Source organism: Mauremys mutica, chromosome 12, assembly GCF_020497125.1.
Source record: "Mauremys mutica isolate MM-2020 ecotype Southern chromosome 12, ASM2049712v1, whole genome shotgun sequence".
In the NCBI taxonomy this organism is placed as follows: Eukaryota; Metazoa; Chordata; order Testudines; family Geoemydidae; genus Mauremys; species Mauremys mutica.
This window is the reverse complement of record NC_059083.1, coordinates 11,533,796-11,561,202: the sequence shown is the minus strand read 5'-3', so window position 1 is coordinate 11,561,202 and position 27,407 is coordinate 11,533,796. Positions and strand designations below refer to the sequence as shown.

At 50.6% G+C, this 27,407-nt stretch overlaps 1 protein-coding gene across 2 annotated transcripts; it reads left to right on the top strand.

Moving 5' to 3' along the window:
- The first annotated feature begins 388 nt into the window (after positions 1 to 388).
- Positions 389 to 19,274, top strand: LOC123346455 (killer cell lectin-like receptor subfamily B member 1B allele C). Of its 2 annotated transcripts, XM_044983863.1 has the most exons (7): positions 389 to 444; positions 2,422 to 2,679; positions 5,884 to 5,982; positions 9,362 to 9,523; positions 10,968 to 11,122; positions 11,539 to 11,651; positions 19,122 to 19,274. In XM_044983863.1, the coding sequence occupies exons 2-7, from the start codon at positions 2,595 to 2,597 to the stop codon at positions 19,243 to 19,245; spliced, it is 738 nt and encodes a 245-aa protein (XP_044839798.1). In that variant the 5' UTR covers positions 389 to 444; positions 2,422 to 2,594; the 3' UTR covers positions 19,246 to 19,274. The 2 variants fall into 2 exon arrangements, with proteins under 2 accessions (XP_044839798.1, XP_044839799.1); XM_044983864.1 differs by lacking the exon at positions 9,362 to 9,523.
- Positions 19,275 to 27,407: the final 8,133 nt, after the last annotated feature.

The window sequence follows — 27,407 nt, the reverse complement described above, 5'->3', positions numbered from 1 at the left end:
GCGCCCCCCATGGCATGACGCCGTACTTGGGGCGGCAAAATGTCTAGAGCCGCTCGTGTGACTAGTTTGTTCTTCTGTTGTACCCGATTCTGACCTCTGGTATTCCTGCTAGTAATATACATCCATTGTGTGATAGACCCAGGCCAGTTGGGTACAGCAGAATAGCAGAAGGCAGATATACTGGCCACTGGATTAGCAGTTTTCTGTTCCCTGACTGACCAGAGCAGGGGTGCTCCAGGCTAATGAGAACACCTGACTCCAATTAACCTGCAAAGAGTCAGGTGAGGCTGTTAAGCACCTGACTCTAATTAAGGCCCCGCTGATACTATAAAAAGGGCTCACTCCAGTCAGGCAGAGGAGAGTCAGGGAGTCAGAGGAGAGGAAGTGCGGCTGAAGGGCTGGTTACTGAAGACACCCTCAAACCATCAGTAAGGGAGCCCTAAGGTAAGCGTGAAGAAGGGAGAAGCAGGAGAGCTGTGGGGAAGTGGCCCAGGGAAATGTAGCGACTCTGGCAGTGAAAGGTTGGCTGCCATTAGGGTCCCTGGGCTGGAACCGGAGTAGAGGGCGAGCCTGGGTATCCCCCCAACCCACCACTACAGGAACATCTCCTGGGAGGGGAAGTCAGGCCCCTGTCAGAACAGGAGGCTAAACTGTTCTGAAACAAGCCCCAGGGACAACAGAGACTGTGGGAGTTCTCTCACCAACCTCCTTGCAGGCCTATAATGAAAAGGGCTCAGTAGACTAACCCTGACCCTAGAGAGAGAAGGGCTACGTGGAGGGTCACAGTGAGCCACTGAGGCTAGCGTAAACCATCTAGAAGCGCAGGACCCACGGGGGCAAGGTCAGAGCTCTGCCACAATTGTAATAACACCTTGCAGTTACCTTCTGGGCAGTTGAATGTAATTCACAACAATGGCCTTGGGGAAATACTGCCAGACTGAAACCCCATCCTTAAGATGGTGCTCAAGAGGAGAACAGGGGACGGGCTAGTGATTAAGTCACTGGACGGGATTTCAGGAGATCTAAAGTCAGTTACCAGCTGTGCCATGAACATGCTTTGTAATCGTGGGCAAGTGATTTCATCTTGCAGTGCCGTAATTTACAATTGGTAAAGGAGGCTTCCACGTCCTTTGACTGTAAACTCTTTGGGGCAGTGTAATAGGCCTGGCTGTCTCCTGTGCACCCCCTTGCGGCCTAGGGTAGCCTGCCTCTGTTTCCCCTTTTCAGGATCCCTGAAGAACTCAGTTCAAAGGTAGTTCAAACACTCCTCTCCTGGGAGTCATTGAGTCATCAAGTACCTACTAGCCACCTAGGCCCCAACCCTTGTTCAGTGTCTCTCTGCTGGAAATCCCCAATGACGAAGGCTTTCCTCATCCCATTCTCATCTGGGCACAACCCTTCCTCCCTGAGGGACGTTCTGCTTCCCAGAACCTCCTGCCTGGCTTTCTCAACTGGGGCCTCCCCCTTTTAACTCCGGGCCCTGCCGAAGCCTTCTTCATGCAGCATCTGCAGGCATAACGTCAGTTTCCTGGGTTCCCCACTGCACCTTCCTGCTCTTTTTCTACTGGAACCATCTGAATCTTCTCAGTTGGAGCTCAGCCCATGGGGCGAGCCACCCGGTCACAGGCATGGTCTCTCTCTGTGTCTGCAGGGTTGCCAACCCTCCCGGATTGGCCTGGTGTCTCCCGGAATCCGCATCGATCTCCTGGTGACTACTGAAAGCAATCCTGGAGGTTTTAATAGGATATTTTAAGAAAATGACATTGTCATGCTGGGGGGGTGGAAATCTCCCAGAATAGCTTCAGTCAGAGTTGGCAACCCTGTGTCTGTGCAGCACCTGGCACAACAGGGCCCTGATCTCAGCCGGGACAGGGACTGTCTCTCCCTGTGTGTCTGGGCAGCACCCGGTACAACAGGGCCCTGATCTCAGCTGGGGCAGGGACTGTCTCTCCCTGTGTGTCTGTGCAGTGCCCGGCATGATGGGGCCCTGATCTCAGCTGGAGCAGGGACTGTCCCACAGCTCATAGAGAAGAGATAGGAAGGGATACCGAGGCAGAAAGTGACTTTCTTCCTTCCTGGTAGAGCATAGACTAGAACTCAAGTCTCCTTATTCCCCGCCCGGTGCTTTATCTGTTGACAATGCTACTTCTCCTGAACGGCTGCCTGGGGTGCATTGGAAAGTCCTGAGTGCAGGATTGTGCTCTTATCACTATTTCAAGGCCAGTTCCTTTGATTTCAGGCTGTGTTTCCTATTCAGCCAGGGCTGCCCAGAGGATTCAGGGGGCCTGGGGAAAAGCAATTTCAGGGGCCCCTTCCATTAAAAAAAAATCAATACTATAGAATACTGTATTCTCATGGGGGCCCCTATGGGGCCCGGGGCAAATTACCCCACTTGCCCTGACCCAGGTGGCCCTGATTCAGCCTTTAGCCTGTTGGTCTGACGGGAGCCCTCGCAGTGACAAGTTAGAGGAGAGGACTTCAGCTCTGAGAAGCAGCATTTCCTGGCGATGGATTGCGTGGGTCATCTTGGTTCGCACATAAACAGCAGGCTGCCCTTCAGATGCAGCTAGGTGCTCTTATCAGCCGCCTGCAGCATGACGGGGGAGATAGTCTATGCTGATCTGAACCTCCCCTCCGAATGGCCCTGCCTGAGGCCTCCCCAGGCGTCTCAGCACCTCGGTAAGTGGCTCTTTGTCTCCTAGGGGCTGTGTTTGAAACCCAAGGTTGGATTTTTCCAGGAATTCCCGTGCTGCAAGCCCAGAGCCAGTCTGTGCGATGGGAATCCCTCTGGCCTTTGGGCTGGGAATTGCAATATTTTTTATCACCCTTCTGTCGCAGTTTACCTTTGTGCACGGGGATGCTCCAGCAGAAACCTCCAGGGGAGGGGAAAGTCTATGCACCCTGCAGACCAAACGGGATGGTGCGTTCGACAGCCCTGCTCCCGTTGTGGTCTGCAGAGCTCTTGCCGGTGGCCTGTGGAGTTGTAGGTGCTCCTGTGATGTGAATAGTCAGGCTACCGGGGCATGGGAATTAATACAATTAACTGCGCAGGCAGCTCCCTGGAGACAGAACTAAATCAGGATAAACTGTCCCCATTCTGTTAACGTCACTGCTATGGAAGCAGTGTGATCGCACAGCGAGGGGCTCTGCACTGCACTTCGGAGACCTGGGGTCTACCTCGGCTCTGCCACTGACCTAGGACAAGTCACTTCCCTGCTCTGTGCCTCAGTTTCCCCTCTCACCAATTGTCTGCTTAGATTGTGACCTTTTTGGGAACAGGGACTGTCTCTCGCTGTGTGTCTGTGCAGCACCTGGCACAACGGGGCCCTGATCTCAGATGGGGCAGGGACTGTCTCTCACTGTGTGTCTAGGCAGCGCCTGGCACTATAGGATCCTGATATTGATCAGAGAACACTAAGTTGCCAATAGTGATAACTTTAATTTAGGTGCCAGCCTATATATAGATTTAGGAACCCAACTTTAGTCATTTTGGTTAGAAAATGTTGTCCAGTGAGCCCATCCCCCATCAGTCCCTGAGGCTTTGTTCTCCTGTGATGTCACAATCGCACAAAACCCTCTATTATTATCATCCCTAGAGGGTTGCACACTTCTTTACTCCCGTGGCCGTCCCCACTGCGCACCCCAGAGACTCCTGGTATCCCTCTACCCCACCACACAAGCTCCCCGGTTGCCCCCTTCTATTTCGGAGACACAAATAAATAGGTACTTGGTGAAGCTTATATAATGTAATGTATTTCTTTCCTTTCTATCTGGGAGATAAGTCATGCAGGGTGTTACCGTTTTAAATGCTATTCGAGATGGGGGTTTTGTTGTGCTGGAAGGTGTTACTGGCAGCCTCTGACCTACAGACAATTATAGACCTGCTTAAAACTGCGGCCTTGCTAACCAGATGCCAGGGGCTCTGTGTGTCCCCCATATTTTCTCCCTTCTGCTTTTCCAATCTTCACCCAAACCCATCTGGTTCTGGCTAAGGATGCCTAGCACATTCCCTGCCCTGTTGGAAGTGACTGGATGAGGCGTTCAAAAGTTACAATGCTATTGTGCTCACTGGCTTGTGGTTGGAAGGTGTGAGCATATCTCCACTGCAAAATCGCAAGATGTGGCTGCAGCTCGGGTAGGTCTGTTCCAGCTGCAGAGCTTTAAGCTAGCTAGCTCATGTACCAAGAGCAGCAAAGGCACAGCGGCGAGGGATGTACAGCCCCCTCCCCCAGGCCCCGGGGTAATTACAGGCATGGCTGGCCCACGCTGAAGCCCAAGCTGTCACACCTTCACTGTCGTCGGTACTTGCGCTAGTAGATTCAAGCTAGCGCAGGTTGCCTACGCAAGCGGCAGTGCCACCCCGTCATTATGTACACAGACCCAAAGATTCATTCCATTGGTTTTCAGACGGACTGATTTCTTTTGGATTTTTAAGTTTCCCACTGGATTTTTTTTTCCAAACTGGAATTTTCAAGATGGAACATAAAAATGGCCATACGGGGTCAGACCAATGATCCACCTAGCCCAGTGTCCTGTCTTCTGACAGTGGCCAATGCCAGGTGCTTCAGAGGGAATGAAGAGAACAGGGCAATTTTGGAGTGATCCATCCCCTGTCACCCATTCCCAGCTTCTGGCATTTGGAGATGCATGGGGTTGCTGACCATCCTGGCTAATAGCCATTGATGGACCTGTCCTCCATGAATGTATCTCATTCTTCTTTGAACTCTGTTATAGTCTTGGCCTTCACAACATCCTCTGGCAAGGAGTTCCACAGGTTGACTGGGCATTGTGTGAAGAAATACTTCCTTACGTTTGTTTTAAATCTGTTGCCTATTAATTTCATGAGGTGACCCCTGGTTTCTGTGTTATGTGAAGGGGTAAATAACACGTCCTTATTCACTTTCTCCACACCAGTCATGATTTTATAGACCTCAATCATATCCCCCCTTAGTCATCTCTTTTCTAAGATGAACAGTCCCAGTTGTTTTAATCTCTCTTCCTATGGAACCTGTTGTACATCCCTAATCACTTTTGTTGCCCTTCTCTGTACTTTTTTCAATTCTAATGTATCTTTTTTTGAGACGGGGCGACCAGCCCTAAGCAGTGTTTAAGGTGTGGGCATACCATGGATTTATATACAGGCACTATATAATGGAATATTTCCAGAAACGAAAAATATTGGAATAACCCCACCCCAGATGACTCACACTGATCAATCAAAATTGGCAATGGGGGCGGAAAACAAACCCAGAAGGGAAAGCCAAAATATGTAAACAAACAACAAAAGAAGTTTCTCAGAATTATTTGAAAATTGAAAAATGTTGAGAAAATCGAAATGTTTTCATGAGAACTTCATTTTTTGAAAAAAAAATAGTCTGAGTTGCATCAGATTTTTGGTATGCAAATATTTCAGTAATTTTTAGGTGCTTGCATGGTCCCCACGAACGTAAAATATTGGGGTGTCTTACAATCCTGCGCAGGTGTCTAACTTTGCTACTGTGAGTCGCTCCATCAGCTTCAAACAGTTGCACAAATTGTTTGTGGGATCAGGGCCTCACAACATCACTGTGAGGCAGGACTGTTATCCCCTTTTACAGAATGAAACTGAGGCACAGAAAGACTAAGGCCCATGGGAGTTAGGCACCTACATGACTGGCCAAAGGTCACATTGAGCTGGCGCCAGAAAATCTGGGTCTTCAAAGCCAGTGACCAGCCTTCCTCTCTGACCTATCAATGAGCCCACATGGGCAGACCCCTGCACCCAGGCTGAGGTCCCATCAACGTCAATAAGGCTCTACGCTAGTGCGTTGTCGGATCGGGACCGTATTTGCCTTTCCCTGCACTAGATTCTGATTGTCTTTCTCCACATTCTGGTTCCTACAGATCTCCCCCTGCAGCCTCAGTGGCAACGGGTCGCTCTCTGGGTCGGATGGGTCACAAATGTCATTCTTGGGGCAGCTGTGATTGCGCTGGGGATTTGGGGTGAGTAGCCGAAAGCAGCGTATTTATTTGTGCAGGTGCCGAAGCACGTAGCAGCCATTCTCTCGGTCCCCGGCCCTCCAGAATTGTGTAGTGGATCTGCTCCCACCTACCCATAAACTCGCCGCTGTTCACTGGCTGATTGAGAGAGAGACACAGATAACAAGGTTGGGAAGGATTCAATTTGTATCGGTAAATGTCAATAAACGGCAATTTCATCACAAACAAACAAAATAATATTTCCCTTGATGCTGGTCGACATTTACAGATAAGAAAAATGCTGCTTGAGAACGCTTGGCGCGCTGGGGTCTGGAGCCGGCCCTGGCTAGAACCAATTAAGGCAGCCAGGCTGATTAGATCACCTGCAGCCAATCAAGGCAGGCTAATCAGGACACCTGGGTTTAAAAAGGAGCTCACTCCAGTCAGGCGAGGGGGAGCCAGACGAGAGGAAGTGCGTGTGAGGAGCTGGGCGCAAGAGGCACAAGGAGCTGAGAGGGAGAGGGTGTGCTGCTGCTGGAGGATTGAGGAGTACAAGCATTATCAGACACCAGGAGGAAGGTCCTGTGATGAGGAGAAAGACGGTGTTTGGAGGAGGCCATGGGGAAGTAGCCCAAGGAGGTGTAGCTGTCATGCAGCTGTTACAGGACGCACTATAGACAGCTGCAATCCACAGGGCCCTGGGCTGGAACCCGGAGTAGAGGGTGAGCCCGGGTTCCCCCCAAACCTCCCAACTCCTGATCAGACACAGGAGAAGTTGACCCAGACTGTGGGGAAGATCACTGAGGTGAGCAGATCTGCCAATAAGCGCAGGACCCACGAAGGTAGAGGAGGAACTTTGTCACACACTCTAAATAAGAGGATGTCTAACCCCTGCTCTAACCCCGGAAGGCGGATAAAAAGAACCCTCCATCCCAGTTATAATTTTTAAACCTCTCATGATTTTTAGGCCAGTCTCATGATTTTTTTTGGAGCCTGACTCATGGTTTTTGGTCACATGAGATCAAGCCAGATGGGCCAAGACGGTGATGAGAAGCATTACAAGCTTTCCCCATCACCAATCCGCAGTGAGTTAGTGCAGCAACCTAGGCAGATTTGCAAAAGTGTTTTCTGGGTGCGGCGTGCACTTGACAAGCAGGCTGCCGATGACACAATGAATGTGTTTGTGTCGGGCTATCAGGATCTGGTTGGGGCTTGGGGAGCCGATGCATTTGGTTGATCTGTTTTTAACTTTATTTACTGTGAAGCTGCTGTTAAACAAACAACTGGAGGTGACGTGTGGGCAGTAGGTGTTTTGAGGCTGAAGCTAGGCAGTAAGGGAGTGATTCAAAACCCCAAGTCAATGGAAGGTTTATTATTATGTCCCTTATGGTAGCAGCTAAAGGTCTCAACTGAGATCAGGGCCCCGTTGTGCCTGGCGCTGCCCAGACACACAGGGAGAGACAGTCCCTGCCCCAGCTGAGATCAGGGCCCGGTTGTGCCTGGCGCTGCCCAGACACACAGGGAGAGACAGTCCCTGCCCCAGCTGAGATCAGGGCCCGGTTGTGCCTGGCGCTGCCCAGACACACAGGGAGAGACAGTCCCTGCCCCAGCTGAGATCAGGGCTCCATTGTGCTAGGCGCTGCCCAGACACACAGGGAGAGACAGTCCCTGCCCCAGCTGAGATCAGGGCCCCATTGTGCCAGGCGCTGCCCAGACACACAGGGAGAGACAGTCCCTGCCCCAGCTGAGATCAGGGCCCCGTTGTGCCGGGCGCTGCACAGACACACAGCGAGAGACAGTCCCTGCTCCAAAGAGATTGCAGTCTAAATAGCAGGGTTGTTAAAAAAAATTTCCATCAAAACACAGTTTTGATGTATAATTTGGTTTTGGCCTAAATTAATATTTTCATGAAAAGTTTCTGCTTTTTGTGGAATCTTTTAACTAATAAATAACAATATAAAGGCTGAAAAACAAAATATTTTGAATTAGTAACGTTGTCTCAGAACCTCCTTGGAGCTGTAGTTCAGTCACCTAAAGGTCTCCACCCTCCTCAGCAGGCTGGGCTACCCAGCCTTACAATACCTCCTATGCCCCGCCTCAGCCAGGGTTCCCATGATGCACTCCTTCCGCTTTCCAAGGAGGGACGGCTGGTGCAACATGGGAGATGTAGTCCAACAACGCTGCCTGTATTGCTACACGGATCCGAAACCTGGACCCTCCTCCAGGCAGAGGCTTGAGGCATTCAATATGCACGGTCAGAGCCGAATCCTGACTATAAAGTGGGTTGACTTTATACAAAACGTTGCAGTCTTGTTTCCCTCCAGTAGTTCATCATATTCGACACCGGCCCTGTATGCACTTCAGCCCTGTTGCTAACCTGGACAAAAACATCCAGCGCACTGTGCTCTCAGGCTCTGCCTCCACATGTGAAGGGGGCAGGGGTGCACCCTGAGCCTGCCTGGTGCTGGGTCCCCAGGGCAGCCCCACAGAGATTCATGGATTTGTAGGACTGAGCCTGACCTGGGAACTTCACTAGGCAGACAGACTGTGCACATGTTACACTGCAGAAATAGGTGTGTTCTTAACTCAGGTTCAGGAGCGTGAACAGGGATTTAAATGGGACGACCTCTGGAGGGGCACTTTAAACACCGGCTCTCCACCCGGTGCCCCCTGGCCCCTGCTGCCTCCCCTCCATTGTCCCTGGCTCCAAACACTTACTGGAGGCTGGGGGACAGGAAGGGACAGACAGGGCTGAGCAGGCTTCCTGCCCCCTCTCACTCTGCTGCCAGCCCGGCTTCCCTGCTCTGGGCGCCATCTAGTGGGGTTCAGTGGAGTGCTAGCTGCTGGGGCCTTTCCCGGACCTGTCCCTTCAGCCGCACTCAGTCCGACTCCTACCCTGGCAGGGAGGGAGGAGGGGTTTGGGGGAGGGAATCCTGGAGCGGGGGCCAGGGCAGAAGCTGCAGGCAGTGGCAGAGATGATTACTGGGGGGCTGGCCCTGCTCCCCCACCCCCTTTGCACATGCCTCTGCTCAGGTTAGGTAACCTGGGTTAAAAGAACACACTTTTTTGTTTTGCTATGTAGACATGTCTTAAGTAAGTGACTTGCCCCAGGTGTCACAGGAAGTCAGTAGCAGAGCAGGAAATCAAACACAGATCTCCTGAGCTCTGTGAAAACTCAAAAGCGTGTCTCTCTCTCTCTCTCACCAACAGAAGTTGGCCCCATAAAAGATATCACCTCCCCTACCTTGGCTCTCTAATATCCTGGGACCAACACGGCTACAACACTGCACACAACAATGGTTTAACTGTATCCATTTGAAAGCCGATTTAAATTAATCTGTGCCAACTTTCTAGGGTGGAAAAGGCCTAAATTACTCTTGCTCACTCTGATGCTTCTTTGAAGTTTTCCAGCTGGTGTCTGAGAGAGGCCAGCCCCTGGCAGCCCCTGGTGGAGATTGTTCTGGGAACAGAAACACCTGCGAAGCCAAATGCAGCACCTGTCTAGAGGATTTCCGATCTCAGCTGAAAGGAAGCTTGTGTCATCCAAACCAACACGGCTCAGCAAGTAACTTCAGCTTATTGTGTCTCTGAGCCACCTTTTGCCTGGCGCGGTCACTGCTGGTGGAAACCCAGTTGCTGTCCCAGCCTGTGGCCATCATGCACTGCAGGGGCACGCGGCCCCTTGCTGTCTACACTGACTCAGTCATCAGCCACACTCAGGGCCAGTCAATAAATATACCTGCTGCGGCTGATGTTAGAGACCCGGTGCGGGAGGCGATAGCTTTCGTTGGACCAACTTCTGTTGGTGAGAGACACAAGCCTTCCAGCTCACACAGAGCTCTTCTTCGGGCTTGTCTCTCTCACCAACAGGAGCTGGTCCAATGAAAGCATCACCTCCCCTTCCTGGTCTCTCTAATGTCCTGGGACCAACAGTGCTACAACTCAGCTGATACTGTGTTTCCTCAGCTGATATGATGTGGAGTAGTGACCTCTGGTGGCTGCTCCCAGTACTGCTCACAAGTGTGCCATTCATGCAGGTATTAAAGCAATGCAGTATGGGGTACCCAAACATTTCCAGAGTAGAGGCCACACCTGAACAGAGAGAGGCACTAGGCCCTACTGTCTTTTTCTTCTCCCTTACTCGACCCTGCCCCTCTCCTGTTCCTCCTCACCCAGCCCCTGCCTCCCTTCCTTCTTGTGCCCATGTAACACCCCTGTGGCAACTACAGCCGTCCTTTACATTGAAAAGAGACATGAGGATATTGTAAGCAGCCATCTTATCTGAAGTGACCTCAATTTTGGGTGCCCAAATTTGCGAGAACTTAGGTGTCTATGTTAAGCGCTCACGTGCTGAGGCATCCAAAATCAGTGGCCTCTTCTGAAAACGTTAGCCGTAGTGCTTTGAAATGCTGGCCATGCTATTTATCATCACTAGGAAATGGTTAGTGCACTGGGCTGGGACTCAGGAGAACTTTGTCCTTCTTGTCTATTTAGACTTTAAGCTCTTTAGGGCAGCGAATGTCTTTCACTGTGTGTCTGTGCAGCGCCCAGCACAACCGGGCCCTGATCTCAGCTGGGGCAGGGGCTGTCTCTCTCTGTGTGTCTGTGCAGCACCCGGCGTGACAGGGCCCTGATCTCAGCTGGGGCAGGGACTGTCTCTCGCTGTGTGTCTGTGCAGCACCCGGCACAACGGGGCCCTGATTTTAGTTGGGGCAGGGGCTGTCTCTCCGTGTGTCTGGGCAGTGCCTGGCACAAGGAGGGTTTGGTGTGACAGGGTCTCTGGCCTTGGTCAGGGTCTGTGCAGTGCCCAGAAAAATGGAGCCCCAACCTTGGATGGGGTTTGCAGCAGGACTTTAACAAGTATAAAATATTATCTAGCTGAAAGGCACCTTTGCCTCCTGCAGCCACCCATCCCTGCCCCAAGCGCAGAAAGAAGGGAGGAAGCAAGAAGCAGCCCAGTGTGCTCAAACATATTAGCGACCCCTCTCCCTTTCCATTTCTCTCTCCAGAGGGCTCTGGGTGCAAACTCTGCCCCGCGACCTGGCTGCTGCATAGGGACAAGTGCTATTGGGTCTCTGGAAAAATGAAACCGTGGAATGAGAGCCGTGATGACTGTTCCGCGAAGCACTCTCAGCTGCTGGTGATCCGGGACGGGGAGGAGCTGGTAAACAGAATGACGCTATTTTGCTTTAACTGCCTTTGCAGAGATGGGCCCTTGGTTATAAGAAATCATTCACGGGGCTTATAATTTTCAAAACCACCTGAGGAATGTGGACATCAAATTCCCATTCATTTTGTGTTGAGTGTCAAAATCCCTTAGGCAGTTTTGACCCTCCAGCTGGCCCCAGGATCAGTGGGACACACAAGTGGCTTTAAGCCATCATTGCCATCCCCGTATTGTGTGCTGAATGCTGCTCACTCGAAAGAAAAGATCTGGGTGTGAGAGAGCCATAAGAACAGACTGTTTTTATGAGGCTGGATCGACAGACAGTAGTTCTGGAACTGAACATGCAAAGAAAAGCAATCCTAGTGTTACAGCATATGATACTTACGCGGATGCCTGTCGTATCTCTGATACAGGAGTTCATAAAGAATAGTACACAAGGTTCAACTTTTGTTTGGATTGGACTTTCTCTCTCATCCCTGGGGAAGACCTGGATCTGGCTGAATGGCTCCCAGTTAAATCACACTCTGTGAGTGTTTACTTATGCAAAACACTTTCCTTTCTCTCTTTGGGCAGAAGTGGCTGGTGACAGTGATGGGGGGTAAGAGGAGGGACACAATTCTTTGAGTCGGTTCTTTGACCTGCTGACACACCCGCCATCTATTCTGTCATCAGCCCATCCATCTAATCTATCATCCATTTTAGACCACCTGAAAAACCTGGTCTATATCAACAATTTCTTGAAATGCTCATATACTCACCTGGCAGGGAGCTAAACTGGCTCTTTAAAATGGTGAATTTTTCTGATGTAAACTTTTTTGGAGTTGGATGGTTGGCGATCTGTTTATACAACCGATGGCTTTTCTGTATGATTATGAAATCTCTGTGAATCGTTTTATCAGGCTGCAAACTCCTTTTTCTCTTCTCTGTGGTCTCTATTGCTTCCATGCTTAGATACCAAGGGCTGATGACAAAAGAGTACCAAAAGAGAGTTGTTGACATTAACTACTCTCCCACTGAAATGGAATAGCTCTAAATGACAGATTAGCTCCCAACAAAGGGCAGCTGGTTTGTCTGGGGAGATGTCACCTTGGCCAGGGGTCTGTGATCACCTGAGGAGGCTGAGCAGGGAGTCACCTGACAGGAGAAGGGAAAATTATAAAAAGGGGAGAGAATTCATATGCGCTGACTTTTGGTTTTGCCGGTGGGTGCTCTCCTGAGGCCCCGCCCCCACTCTGCCCCCTCCCAAGGCCCTGCCCCCCGCTTCACCCCTCCCATGCCTGCCCTGGTCCAGCTGCCCAGTGCGGGCTGGTACTCTCAGTTTCTCTGTGCTGCGTGGGATGTTTTTGGAGACGCTTCTGAGTCCCCTGCCAGATGCAGAGAGCTGGGTAGCCGGAAGCCCCCCACCCTGCAGATGGCCGCCCATGCCAGCAGCCAGGCACCGGCTCGCAGTGCAGCCACCCGGGGAGGGGTTTCAGTTCCCCCCAAGCCACTCCCACCTCCAGAATTGACCCCCTCTTCTTTGAAATACACTTAGTGGCGGCTGCTGCTGCCTTTAGTTGGGTGAGGTCAAAGCCAGGCGGGGAGCTGCAGAGCCACGCAAAACACAAAACACGCCTGCCCACAAGAAGTGAGGAGGAGGAGGAGGAGGTGGTGGGGTCAGTCACCCCCTGCCACAGAAGCAGGGTCCTGGTCACCGAAACAGCTGATTGGCTGGCTGCCAAAACAGCTGATCAGCACAGCCGGAAACAGCTGTTTTGGCCACAGCTGCTGGAAACTGCTGATCAGCGCCCCTCCCCCCAGTGGCCGCACTGAAACAGCTGATGGGGCTCACGGGCCCCGTAAACAGCTGATTGGTGCTGCTGGGTGCTGAGCACCCCCTATTTTTTTTTTCAGTGGGTGCTCCAGCCCCGGAGCACCCATGGAGTCAGCGCCTATGGGAGGGATTAATGTATGTGGGGTCTTTGGCCATTTTCCACTGATCCAGAAGGGGGAGAAGCATCCCAGCATGTATGAGGCAGGGGACTTTGCCTGCCTCCCTGATCCCAGGTGGTCTCCCAAGGACTCCAGAGGGAAGGGGGACCTAGTGAGGGGCATTGCAGTTAGCGTGGTGGTTGTGTTCTCTGTGATCCGTACTCTCTTGTGCTTTATCTGTCGTAATAATTGTGTTAGACTCGGGGGCCAAGATCCACAAAGGGTCTTAGACGCTTAAACCCCAGTTTTAGGCACCTAAGTCCCATTTTTAGGTGCCGCTGTGATCCACAAAACTCCCAGTCGACTGCCAGGAAGTCCTCTAGGTGCCTAAATGTTCAGGTGTCAGAGTAGCAGCCGTGTGAGTCTGTATCCGCAAAAAGAACCGGAGAACTTGGGGCACCTTAGAGACTAACAAATTTATTTCAGCATGAGCTTTCGTGGGCTACAGCTCACTTCTTCGGATGCATAGAATGGAACACACAGACAGGAGATATTTATACATACAGAGAGCATGACAAGGTGGAAGCACGCATACCAGCTGGAAGAGGCCAATCCATTGAGATGAGCTATCAGCAGCAGCAGGAAAAAAAACTTTTGAAGTAATAATCGAGATGACCCATAGAAGGTGTGAGGGGAACTTAACATGGGGCAATAGATTCAATTAGTGTAATGACCCAACCATTCCCAGTCTCTGTTTAAACCCAAGTTAATTGTCTAATTTGCATATTAATTCGAGTTCAGCAGTCTCTCTTTGGAGTCTGTTTCTGAAGTTTTTTTGTTGCAAAATTGCCACCTTCAAGTCTGTCACTGAGTGGTTAGACTAGAGATTGAAGTGTTCTCCCACTGGTTTTTGAATGTTATGATTCCTGATGTCAGATTTGTGTCCGTTTATTCTTTTGCATAGAGACTGTCCGGTTTGGCCAATTTACATGGCAGAGGGGCATTGCTGGCACATGATGGCATACATCACATTGGTAGATGTGCAGATGAACGAGCCCCTGATGGCGTGGCTGATGATGTGATTAGGTCCTATGATGGTGTTACTTGAATAGATATGTGGACAGAGTTGGCATCGGGCTTTGTTGCAAGGATAGGTTCCTGGGTTAGTGTTTGTTGTATGGCGTGCGGTTGCTGGTGAGTATTTGCTTCAGGTTGGGGGGCTGTCTGTAAGCGAGGACTGGCTAAATTTTCAGGGTAAAAGTTCCCTTGTTGTCTATGTCTCCTGACGCTGGCCATGCACACTCGCGGTGTCTGGATGCCTGTCTCCTGCAATCCATGAACCAGGGGAAGCTTGGTGTTTGCCTGCCTATCTTGCCTGCTGGGCCCAATGCAGCTGCTGTGCTCAGAAGCCACCTACCAGATCAGGCCCCATTCAAAATCAGGCCAGAGGAGGCAGGGCCCATGTTTTAACATTTCGCCCAGTGGTTGGAGCACTCATCCGGGATGTGGGAAACCCTGGTTCAATTCCCCCTGTGATGGGTTCCTCAGGCTACGATTATGTCACAGAGGTCACGGAATCCATGACTGCCATTGACCTCCATGACATTTTCTGCCTCGGGGCTGGAGCTCCCAGCCAGTGCCCCCCCCCAGCTTCCCCACCCTGGCGGGGGGACCGTGAAGCTGTCTAGCCACGGCGGGGGACCCCCCTGAGTGCCCAGCTACACTGTGGGGTGAAGGGACCCTGCAGCACCCGTGGGCAGGGGGAATCCCGGAACTCCCACTCACCGCAGCGGTGGGGGACCCGGGAACCCCAGCAGCAATGGGTGCTGAACCCGCCTCCCCACTTTGTCAGGGATATTTTTAGTGAGAGTCAGGGCCGGGTCGCAGGCTTCAGTAACTTTTTGTTTATTGCTCATGATCTGCCCCGGACTTTTCCTACAATAGCCCTGACAAAAACTTAGCCTTATTTATAACCCAGGCCACTGCTCCGTCAGTGTGGAGAGGACGTGCAGCAGCTCTCGTGCCTGAGCTGGAATTTCCCAAGCACTTCCAGCAAAACACACTATTTTACGTAAAACAGGTTTATTCACTACAGAAAGATGGAGTATGAGCGGTAGGTGTAAAAGGACAGAGGGGGTTACCAATACAAATAAGTACCCAATCTAAATCTTGATCTAAATACTGCCTAGGCTAATAAGGTTTAAACTATTTTCTCACCCCGCTGGACATTACAGTCCTTCAGATGCAGGCTTCCCCCCGAAGCCTGGACCAGTCTCCTCTGATGAAATTTCCCCCTTCTCAACGTGCTTGTTGCATCCAGGGAAGGTGGGGGAGGAGAAAGGCAAAAGCATGCGGCCACCATTCCCTCTTTTATATCCTTAGTCCCTGTGCCTAGAGCAGCGCCACCGTGGCTGCAGGTGGCCACTAGGGGCTTTTCTTGCAGGCAGCCTCATGGGTAGTGATGGTGCGGGGGCAGCAGCGGCCTCTCCCCCACCCTGTTCCTCCTGGATGTGCCACTTTGGTGCTGGTTGCCGGGGTGGCCAGCAGGGGTTGGGCCCTGCCCCCGCCCCTCTGGAGACACCTGGGGCAGCAGGCTCCAGCCAGAGGGCTTCAGGCTCTGGCTGTGGACCCCCTCCCCTGACCGCAGGGCTTTGGGGTACAGCCCCGGGGCTTCAAGCTCCACCCTGGGGCCTCGTCCCCCAGACTTCAGGCTCCGGCTCCTTTCTGCCTCTCCTGATCCGCTCATTACCGCTGCCCCCCACTGCCTATCCATCCCCCTCCCCATCCAGGGCTTTATTCCATTCCCCAGCCTTGCAGGGGCTGCTGAGTCAGTCTGCTGTGAAGTGATACTTGTATGTTGGTTACTCTCACCTTTCACAGCAGACTTAGTAGCTAGCTGGGAGGCTGCGAAAAAGATTAACAAACATTCAAATAGCACCTTCCACAGCAGCAGACTTCCTAGCTAGCAATAAATAAATTAGAATGATTTAGACGTGTCTATGTGCACATTTTTTGTTTTCCTAAAGTTAATGAAGTAATTTAGGAAAAAGTGTGAGTGGAAAAAGTTTGGTGGCCACTCTGAGGCCACCAAAAATTTTGTCATGAGAACCCCTGACAGACCACAATTGCCTAGGGATGTCCTGGAGGTAGGGTGACCAGATGTCCTGATTTTATAGGGATAGTCCTGATATTTGGGGCTTTGTCTTATGTAGGCACCTATTCCCCCCTACCCCTGTCCTGATTTTTCACACTTGCTCTCTGGTCACCCTACCTGGAGGGCTTTGCTGAGTCACTGGGTTGAGCAATCCCCAGGGTGTGGTTTTGTGCAATTGGGTCATTGGGTTGAGTAATCTCCATTGTGTGGGACTTGCACAATGTCTTTGATTTGTAAATCCCACAACTCCCCTGTTGATCAATGGTCCCTCGCAGGTCACCAGCAAACCCACAGCATATTTCAGCAACAACCATACAGCAGTCTCAACTTGAGACACGCTAATGGGATACACATTTGCAGAGAACAGTGGGTTTCAGCTGGCTTTTCACATGATGGCTCAGCCACTGAATAATTAAAAGCAGAACAGGCTTTTCACTCAAGCTGGCTCAGCCACTGAATAATTAAAAGCAGAACAGGAGCAGAACAGGAGCACCATATTCATATGGTGCTCCAGGGTGTTGCCCAGGGGTACAGAGTGCCACACCCCTCTCTGCTATAGGGGGCAAAAGCATCTGAAGAGGGGTCTCCTGCCTCTCAGGAGAGGTGGGGTACCTGCTGAGCTATGGGACATTCTGATATAACTGGGATTGAGGGTGGGGGTCCCTCAATCGCTCCTGTTCTGCTTTTAATTAAATATTCAGTGGCTGAGCCAGCTTGAGTATAGGTTGGTGGCTAGAGAACTCACCTTAGTGGGAGGCCCCTGTTCAAATCCCTTCTTCTCCAGTAGAGGGGGAACTTGTGCCAGGGTCTCCAACAACTTGGGTGAGTGCTCTAAGCACTGGGTTATTCGGGAGGGAGATCAGCCACTCCCTCTGCTTTGTGTGGAGTTAAGCGCTCACCTAACTCCTAGGTGCAAGAAACAGCTTAGGTATCTAAGCCCCCTGACTGCAGACGGTGTGTTCCCACTCCTGGATCACAGGCAGAGCTAGGCGCCACCCTGCAGCTTGGTTTTAGGCACCTATTTCTGAAAGAGGGGCAGGGTTAAGGGTACACCCCCCTGCTCAGCATCTCCCATGGGCTAGCTAAGGTGGCTCTCCACCTGGCACGCTGGTTTTTGTGGATCCCATTCTAAGGCGCCTCTCTGCCATCATGGCATGGATGGGGAACCTAGGCACGGAACTCAGGCTTGGTGGATCCCATTGTTGTTCCATTGTTTCTCCAGGTGCCTCAAAGTTAGGTGTTGCCACAGGTGCTGACTTTTGTTTTTGCCGGTGGGTGCTTTTGGAGCAGGGGCGGGAAGAGGCGGAGAGGGGCCTTGGTGTGGAACATGGGCAGGGCCACAATCCTGGCACCAGTCGCTCCCCCACTTCTTGGGAGCTTCCGGGAGCAGCGCGCCATAGGTGGTGGGCCAGTGTGCGTCCCGGAGGAGATGAACCACATCCAGCATTTTTTGTCCTCTTTGGAGGGGCTGAGCTTCCTTCAGCCTCTTGTACCCACTGCCCATGCTGGGGTTTGTGGGTGCTGAGCACACCCTATGTTTTTTTGTGGGTGCTTGACCCCCAGAACACCCATGGAGTCAACACCTTTAGGCTCAGGCTCTCTGCAAACTCAGGGAGACATTGCTGCATTGGTTACACTTGGAGCAGTTTCCCCCTCTCAGCTATTGTCTCAAACTGTTGTGATTAACGTCTAACTTGGGTGTTTGATATCTCAAATGTGCAGTGCTGGGTTTGTGGGTAGAGCAGAGTTCCACCAGTCGCACACACTCACACAACTGGACCTGCATCAAACATGCTTGGTGGGAGTACCAAAGACAGGTATTGGGACAAGAACAGGAATCTCAGGAAAACATTCATTTGAATTACTCCAATTTGAACAGTAGTCTCACCCATCCATCTACACGGTTTTAAAAAGTTCATCAAAGAAAGGAGCAGCAGGTACCATTCATGCTCCCATCTGTCCTGTGAGCTGCTGCCAGCCCTCACCTAGTCACTAGTGCCGATGAGAATCAGCTTCTAAGATAAGGGTGAGGAGCAGTTTTGTCCTGGGATGGCAGCCACTGTCCACAAAGGGGCAACAGGATTCTATTTAGAAGAATAAAGCCCCTTGCCAGCACCTATTTAGAACTGCAGCACCAGCCGCTTTCCACCAAAACCAGATCATGCAAAAAATACATCCAGCTGTTAGAATCTTGTGCCATGTTCATAGACACCCAGACAGAATGTTGTGCCATGTTCATAGACATGCAGACAGGGAGAAAAAAACCTTCTTTTGCTCTTAAATTAAAAAGTAAACTTTATGGCTTGAGACAAAGCCAAGGCCCATAACTTGCTGTCACATTAGAAATTGTGAAATCCTCCCACCTATGCCAAATCAGTTTTCACTAAAATGGAAGGTCTCAACCATTCCATACTATCTAAGACCCCATCTCCTCCCTTCTCATCCTACTACTCAAGGGTGAATTTCACTCCTATGCAAGGCAGGCCATACACTGACCCTCTGCACAAGGGTGAATTTCAGAGGCAAGGCATGATTTGAGTAAAAAGGAAGAAATCACAGCCAGGTGTCACCTTGACCTTAGGATTTATAGCAGCTCTTCCTTATTCTGTCTAATAAGTAAATCCACATACACTGAAAGCAGGGGCGGCTCCAGGCCCCAGCACGCCAAGTGCATGCCTGGGGCATCAAGCCACGGAGGGCGCTCTGCTGGTCACCGTGAGGACGGCAAGCAGGTTGCCTTCGGTGGCATGCCTGTGGAAGGTCCACTGGTCCCGTGGCTTCGGCGGACCTCCCACAGGCATGCCGCCGAATCCGCGGGACCAGGGACCTCTCGCAAGCAAGCTGCCGAAGGCAGCCTGCCTGCCATGCTTGGGGGGCAAAATACCTAGAGCCACTCCTGACTGAAAGTGCTTTTTCTCCTTTGTTCTGCAGATTCCCATTACCAGTTCAAGACAACGGAAATAGCTGTGGGGCAGTGAAGGGGAATCAGATTCAGTCTGACACCTGTGCCACTGAATATGAATGGGTTTGTCAACGAGAGGCTGTTCTGATATGAACAGGGGAACTAGTGGCATTTTTATGATGTAAATGAAACTTAGTAAACACAATTGTAAAGTGCTTTGAAATTCTCAAATGAAAGCCCCTATAAAATGGAAAGTGTATCATTATCCCCATTTTACAGATAGAGAAACTGAGGCACAGGGAGAGGAAGTACTGACCGGCCTAAAGATACGCAGCAAGAGGAAAAGCAGGCCTTGAACTCCTGACTTAGGAGTTTGCCAGAAGCTGGGAATGGGCAACAGGGAGTGGATCCCCTGTTCTGTTCATTCCCTCTGGGACACCTGGCATTGGCTGCTGTTGGAAGACAGGACACTGGGCTAGATGGACCTTTGGTCTGACCCAGTATGGCCGTTCTTATGACTTATTGAAATTTTTCATGGGAACAAAACCTGACCTGCTCTACTTCTAAAGTTTTAATTTTCTGCCAGCCAGATTTCTAATCCAATAGATGCCCGTCTTGGCCAATTAATACATATCTTAATGGTGCTTGAATTATTGGTGCTGAATAGAGATGAAAAGCATTTTTCAAACAACTTTTCCATCAAAAATGAACATTTTAACTAAAAGCAATATTTGCACCAACCATTATCCAATGTTCCATTACTTTTTTAAAAAAAATAGCGGGTTTTTTCATTCAAAGAAAACTTTTTTTTTTTTTAAAGAAAATGTTGAGACTAATTTAGATATAAAATGTCACAAAACTGAAAATGGGTCGATTTTTAATGTTTAGAATAAAAGCAAACCAAAATTTTTCACAGTTCTTTTTTCATCTTCTGACAAGCTCTATTTCTGACTAATCTTCATTAAAGAGCTAGCTCCATTCCTTGGTAGTAAATCATAACTTCGGGAACATATCCAACGCTACTCACCAAACAGTTGACAAAAAAATATTTTTCAGTGTATAGGCTGTTTGCTTCCCCTATTTGTGGTGGTGTGTAATTGGTCACCTAAGTCATACATGCACATGACCGGCTGATTGAAACTTTTTAGACACTAGTGTGTAAAACTGAGATGTTGGTGTCAATTTGTGACCGCCCCTTTGTATTTCAACCTCCATTTTGAGGACTGTAACCTGCAGCTGGATTAGAGCAGCCACTTTGCATCAGGGGCTTGGGCACCTCACTGAATCATCATGGGCCAGTATATATTAGAAAGTTAGGTCAACCTAGCTGTGACACTCAGGAGTATGAGGACAAGATTATTGACAGAGGGGAGATTTGGTTTGAATTCAACAAGGTGAAATTCAATAAAGACAAGTGTGAAGTACTTCACTTACAACGGAAAAATCAAATGCACAGCTACAAAATGGGGAATAACTGGCTAAGTGGTCATATGCTGAATAGGATGTGGGGGTTAGAGTCAATAATGCGATGAAGTTGCAAAAAAGACTAATATTCTGGGGTGTATTAACAGGCGTGTCGTACATTAGGTATGGGAGGTAATTGTCCTGCTCTGCTCAGCACTGGTGAGGTCTCAGCTGCGGTTCTGTGTACAACTCTGCTCACCACACTTTAGGAAAGATGTGGACAAATTGGAGAGAGGCCAGAGAACAATAAAAATGACAAAAGGTTTAGAAAACCTGACCACTGCAGAATGGTTAAAGAAACCCTGGATATGTGTAGTTTTGAGGAAAGGAGGCTGAGGGGGCATCTGATAACAGTTGTCAAATAAGTGCAATAAAGAAGACAGTGATCACTTGTTCTCCATGTCCACTGAAGGCAGAACAAGAAGTAATGGGCTTAATGAAGGGAGAGTGAGGTTAGATGTTAGGAAAAAAAACTAACTCAAATGGTAGTTAAGGTCTGGAACAGGATTCCCAGGGAAGTTGTGGATTCCCCATCACTGAAGGTGTTTAAGACCAGATTGGACAAACACCTGTTAGGAATGGTCTGGGTTTACTTGGCCCTGGCTCAGCGCAGGGGGCTGGGCTTGAAGACCTCCCAAGGTCCTCTCCAGCCCTTCAGTTTGTTGATGATTATTAATGTCTGTACAGTACTTAGCACAATGGCAGTGAGGTGCTACTATAACGACCACAGGACAAGACAGGTCCCTACGCTGAGGCCTAAAGCTTCTCCCACACCCGCAAGAGAAACAGCTAATTTGCTTTAGTTATTTACTTTGTGTGTACATGAGCCTAATATCGTCGTGTTGTGTATCTATAGTGTGTGGGGGGTGGGGGGGAAATCACAGGGCTGGAGTTTGCATTTAGTTCTAGATACAGTGAGTACGACTGAGCAAATTCTGTACAAAATATTTTAAATATCTGCAACTTTTATATATCAAAATAAATATCCTACTGGGACATTCTATACCGTGGGGGAACACCCTGTAACCCCCATACTCCTCATCTGTATATAATTGTGATATTGCATATAAAGCATGCCATGTGGAGTATCAGGGAAAGGTTATGAGTGGATGAAAGTCACTGTTGTATCTAAATATATGTATCTTTAGTGCATATGAAGTTATGAGATTGTGTTATATGGTTTTCATTAAAATATGCTTTGGGTTTGGGAGGCGTCCAGATACTGGCTCTACAGCGACAATGACAAGGGAGGTAACCAACACCTGGGTGGGTGTTGAAGAGAAATCACCAGCCATTCTCCAGCAAGGGAGCTACACTGCAATGACTTGCCTGCATGAGGCCATATCAGGGGAATTGCTCAGCCCGGCCTGGAGACTCAGCAATATCCCCAGACATGCCTGGACTTGGGCTCCCCAAGCGCATGGGTCTGAGGGTATAAAACAGACCACAGGACCCACAGGCTTGGGCTTGCTGCTTCACCCACCTACCCTGCAAGCACCAAGGATGCTGAAGACTTGGGACTGCAACTGAGGGGACTGGCCCAGATTGCAAAGGTGAAATCTGTATACTATGGACTGCAATATCCAGTGGGGTGAGAAAATGCTTACTCTAGATCAGTGGTCACCAACCGGTCAATGGTGACTGACCGGTCGATCCTGGAGCCTGACTGTTGATCCCAGTCTCAGTGCCCCGTCTTGTCCCACCACGCCCTTCAGGATCACAGCCAGCTAGGGGAGTACGTCCCACCCGCCCTACCACAGTCTCAGCCAGAGAGGTGGCTGTTTTCCACCAGCGCCCGCTGCAAGGACAGGACAGCCCAGACACCAGATGTGCCCGCTGAACTCACAGTACAGCTGAGATGCAGCTCTCTGCCTGAACCACAGGCTGCAATGCTGCCAGGGTAGCTGCAGCGCTGAGTTGATGGCTGCCTTCTCAGCAGGTGTTGTTGCCTTTTTCTTACCCTTGAAATGTGCTTAAAGGGACAGGGAGGTGTTGAGAGGGCTGGGCTCACTGCCTTGAATTGCTGCTAGGCTCCCTCCTCTGATCCTGAAAAGGAATCAGCAGAAAACTGCCCATCACCCACTTCCTAACCTGGGTGGGAACGCAGCACTGCTGCTTCTGCACAGAACAAGTTCCAGCAATGGATGGGTGCTCCCTTGCCATCCCTCAGCCAGAAGACACTAGAGCTGGGGGGAATCCCCTGGGGCTTTGGGATGGGCTCCCCAGCTGCAACGGGTGGGGGTGGGAATCCCCCTCAACTCCCCAGGCATCCAGCAGCAAGGGAATCCTCTGCAACTCTCCAGTCCCCATAGGCGCCCCAGCCACTGCTGGTGGGGGTGGGAATCCCCCTCAGCGCCATGTAGCAGGGAGGGAATCGCCCATGACTGCTCAGGCAGGGGGGAAATCAATGTTGCAGTTAGGGTGACCAGATAGCAAGTGTAAAAAATTGGGACAGAGTGTGTGTGTGTGGGGGGGAGGGGTAATAGGCCCTTATATCAGAAAAAGCCCTGAATATCGGGACTGTTCCTATAAGATCGGGACATCTGATCACCCTAGTTGCAGTCAAGAGAAGCCCCAGGTTGAGAACAGCCCATATTGAACAAGCAGCCCCAGACAGGTTAATCCACACACATGCAAGGCACATACCAACCCCATCCCACACAGAAATCAGCCTTAGCCTAACAGGCTGCAGGGGGTTAACAGCAGCCACCTTGGCAATTTCCACAGAATGAAATGAAATACTCCAGTCTCCTGCCTGGGGTTTTGAAATACCATTAATGGAGCAGAGTCTGTTTCCAGCACAGAATCCGGTGCTCCCAGCCAGGCAGAGGAATGAAATAGCTGATTGCCTTCTCGCTGCGAGTTCAAAATGGCTTTCGATGTGGGGGTCATTCAGTGTCATAACTGAAACAACAATGCAATTCATTTGGCTAGTTTGGGATGAGGAATGAGCCATTTGGGGTGACATTAATGCTGAATAAGGAGAAGGAACTGGTAGGGAAGAGGCTGGCAGGGGAGGGGACAGTGCCTCTGCCTCCTGAAGAAAATCCAGTCACTTCCTGGGGTGTTCAGCAAGGAGAGCATGGGACGGGGATGGAGATGCAGCAGGCGACACGGCACGACTCAGCAACCCCCAGCACCTTGGGCCGTAGTTCCAGGGCGAACAAGGTGACCCCTCCAGGCGTATTAACTGTGAGATGGCTAGAATACACCCCGTCCCCCCATTCAAGCTGCCAGTGAGCTTCAGCGGCCGCAGCCATATGGGTCTCCTGCAGGAAAACCACAGAGGCGCCCCCCATCCTGAAGGAAGGAGAGCACCTGCAGAGGCCCACCCTACAGCCCTCGGTGTGGCGAAGATGGTCAGTGCCATGATGAGGGCTAAGGTGGATCCTCATGGGCAGGGACACCAATGGCCCCCAGTGGACCACACAGCAATCTGTGACTGACCCCAAAAGCCATCAGAGAGTCATGGAAGCTGCAGGCTTGCTGGTAGGCCATAGCAGCCTGCCTCTAGGTCTCTTTACCCTCCCTCAAAATGGCCCTCACGGCCTAGAGGATATGGTGAAAACTCCCCAGTGCTGAAGAACGAGCTGCACCTTGTTCCTGAAACCACAGGTGTCCAGGAGAAAGAGGTGCAGCTTGTCCTGCAGCACATCTGCGGTGGGGTCACAGAACTCTGGGCGTTCCCCGGTCGGGTCCCCACGACAGCCCCATGGCCTATGGAGATGGGCAAACAGGGGGCAGACAATCAGCATGGTGCCGTCTCAGACCTCGGCATGGGATGAGGTGGCGGAGGGAGGACAGCAGCCCCTAAGGGGTTAGGAGACGGGAACATGAAAGCTGCCTCTTTCTGAGGGCTGTCTGATGGAAGGGGAACCAAGACAACCCCGGAGTTGGTAACAACATGGGAGGTGGAGGGTGGGGAGTGTAGTAAGAGGAGGCCCTAAGATATAAACCTTGGTATCAGAGGCCTGGTATGAGGCCTGAAGCCTGAACTAAAGTAATGGTCAAGACTTTGCTAACATAAAGCAAAGTTAAGCTGTGAGCCAGAGGCAGGCCCTGCTCACAGAAGCTGGCAAGGAAAGGGCTGATGCTGCAAGAAGATACGTACCTAAAAGGTACTGAACACTAGATATCAGAACATTCACATACTTGCACATTCCACACAGATAACAAAGAACAGGCTGGCCCATCCCAATGACAGGGGCAAAAGGGTAATATGATGGATAGAGTTGTTTTGATCGAACCAACATGTACAAGGTAAGAGGCGGCACCTTAATACGTAGAGAGGTTGAACCTTGCTGCATAGAGGGGTGACACCTCAATACGTCAGGGGTGATGTGTAACTTGTTTGTATCTGTGTATAAGAACCCATCCCTGGGGCGGTGTCTTTGTCCAGCCTAGGGGGCAGTGGAAAGTCCCGCCACTGACTGAGCCGGGTCCATTGCCAAGAGGCACTTTCTCGTAGTATGCCCTGAGTTAGGCTAAGAAACCTACAGGGAACTGCCATTGTGTCCGAGGTCGCAGCAAGGTTCAACCTCTCTACGTATTAAGGTGCCGCCTCTTACCTTGTACATGTTGGTTCGATCAAAACAACTCTATCCATCATATTACCCTTTTGCCCCTGTCATTGGGACAGGCCAGCCTGTTCTTTGTTATCTGTGTGGAGTGTACAAGTATGTGAATGTTCTGATATCTAGTGTTCAGTACCTTTTAGGTACATATCTTCTTGCAGCATCAGCCCTTTCCTTGCCAGCTTCTGTGAGCAGGGCCTGCCTCTGGCTCACAGCTTAACTTTGCTTTATGTTAGCAAAGTCTTGACCATTACTTTAGTTCAGGCTTCAGGCCTCATACCAGGCCTCTGATACCAAGGTTTATATCTTAGGGCCTCCTCTTACTACAGGGAGGCAGAGGCGGTATTAGGGACGGGAACAGGACTGGGATCAGGGGAAAACCCAGGATCAGGGCAGAATTGGGAACCCCCACAGCCGAGCTATTGGGGTACAGCATCTCTTGACCTGGCACAGGGGTTGAGGGAGCTGGAAGGGGGCCCTCAACGATTCCAGTCTTGGACACCATAGCAGACTCAGTACCTGCAACCATGGCATCAGGAGGGAGGGAATTTTCTATGGTAGGGCCCCCAACTGGATGGGGTGGCAGCTGCCCTGCATCGATAGAGGGGATTCCTGATTGCTCGGAGCCCAGCTGCTCAGTCCCGGCCACGATCAAGGTGCCGTCTGTGGTTGGGTAAGTGAATGAGATGGGGACATCTCAGGAGTGGGGACAGCAATCAAAGGGAGGGGATAGAAGGGAGGATAGGGCAACCTGATGGGACCTCTGCCCAAGTTGAGGCCTGCTGGCAAAGGGTCATCTTCCTTCTGGGTGACCAGGGTCAGACCAAGAGCCTCATCTCAAAAATGGAGCAAAAATCCTCACCCGCTACCCCAGAGTCCTCCCCACCAGTGACCGAAGCGAGACTCGCTGCTTTGCCGATGGGAGGTGCAGATGACAAGGGGGCAGGGGGATTCCAGAAGGTGAGTGATACTTCTCCCCATTGCTGCCACGACTGCCCCAGCTGGCTCTACTTGTCGGGCCCCATCAGGGGGCAGGATGGGAAGTTCAGCAACATCAACCCCCTTTCTAGTGTTACGGGGGAACTCCTCCTCCCTCACACCGAGGGGAGGGAGTTGAGCTTGTGCCTTCCGCTTCCCCCACTTGAGACCCCAGCCCTCTAAGGCGGCAGAGGTAACACTGGGCTTCTCCCGAGGTATAGTATAGTGTACTCAGTAATGGGCCCCCTGATAAGGCATCAAAATTGACCCCTTGACCCCCTTTTCACCATGCACCAGCAGCACTTGAATTTGCACCTGCCCGTGGAACGAGAGGACATGACCGAGGGTGGGATCTTTACAGCCTAATGGGAAAGGGCTTATCACCGACAGGGGTTTCCCCAGGGTGGAAAGGAAAGGCAGGAGGGCAACATTGGGAATGAAAGGTGGGATGGAGGTGAAAACCACCCATATGCCCCCATCCTCCAAGGGGGTGGAGCTAATCATCATGTTCATCTCAAATCCGTTCCTTCCAGCAGACAATGGTGGATTGGCTGCGACACTCCATCAGGTGTTTGATTTACAAAGTAGTGAAACTGATATGGAGATAGTTACCATGCAAAGTGACATTGAGCTGAAGGCCAGATCAAGGGACAGCAATTTTTGGGGACTTGTCAGGGTTTCCTCCCTCCCCCCAAAGTACAGATGTGGGGACCTACATGAAAGACCCCCTAAGCTTATATTCTACCAGCTTAGGTTAAAACTTCCCCATGGCATAAATTCCTTTCCTTGTCCTTGGACATTATTGCTGCCACCACCGAGTGATTTACACAAAAATTCAAGGAAGGGTCACTTGGAATCCCTATTCCCCCCCCCCCCCAAATATCCCCCCCAAGTCTCTTCACCCACTTTCCTGGGGAGGCTTGATAATAATATACCAACCAGTTGCCTTAGCAATGTGAGCATAGACCAAACCCTTTGTCTTCAAGACACTGAAAATCGATCAGGTTCTTAAAAGAACAACTTTATAATAAAGAAAAAAGTAAAAGAATCACACCTGCAAAATTAGGATGGAAGGTAACTTTACAGGGTAATAAAAGGATTTAAAACAGAGAAGATTCCTCTCTGGCTCAGCTTCACAGTTGCAAAAAAAAAAAATCCTACCTCTGTGCATAGGAAAATTCACAAGCTAAAACAAAAGATAATCTAATGCATTTCCTTGCCCTACTTACAATTTCTGTGAATTCAGATCTATTATTCCAGGTATATTTTCAGGAGATGTTTAACCTGCTTGGTCTCTCC

What these genes read in the sequence shown, in the direction of transcription:
- LOC123346455 (XM_044983863.1), top strand. Translation starts at nt 2,595, where the DNA reads ATGACGGGGGAGATAGTCTATGCTGATCTGAACCTCCCCTCCGAATGG. An exon ending in AAACCAACACGGCTCAGCAA is followed by an intron (nt 9,524 to 10,967) that starts GTAACTTCAGCT and finishes TTCTCTCTCCAG; the next exon opens with AGGGCTCTGGGTGCAAACTC. An exon ending in TCCCAGTTAAATCACACTCT is followed by an intron (nt 11,652 to 19,121) that starts GTGAGTGTTTAC and finishes TTTGTTCTGCAG; the next exon opens with ATTCCCATTACCAGTTCAAG.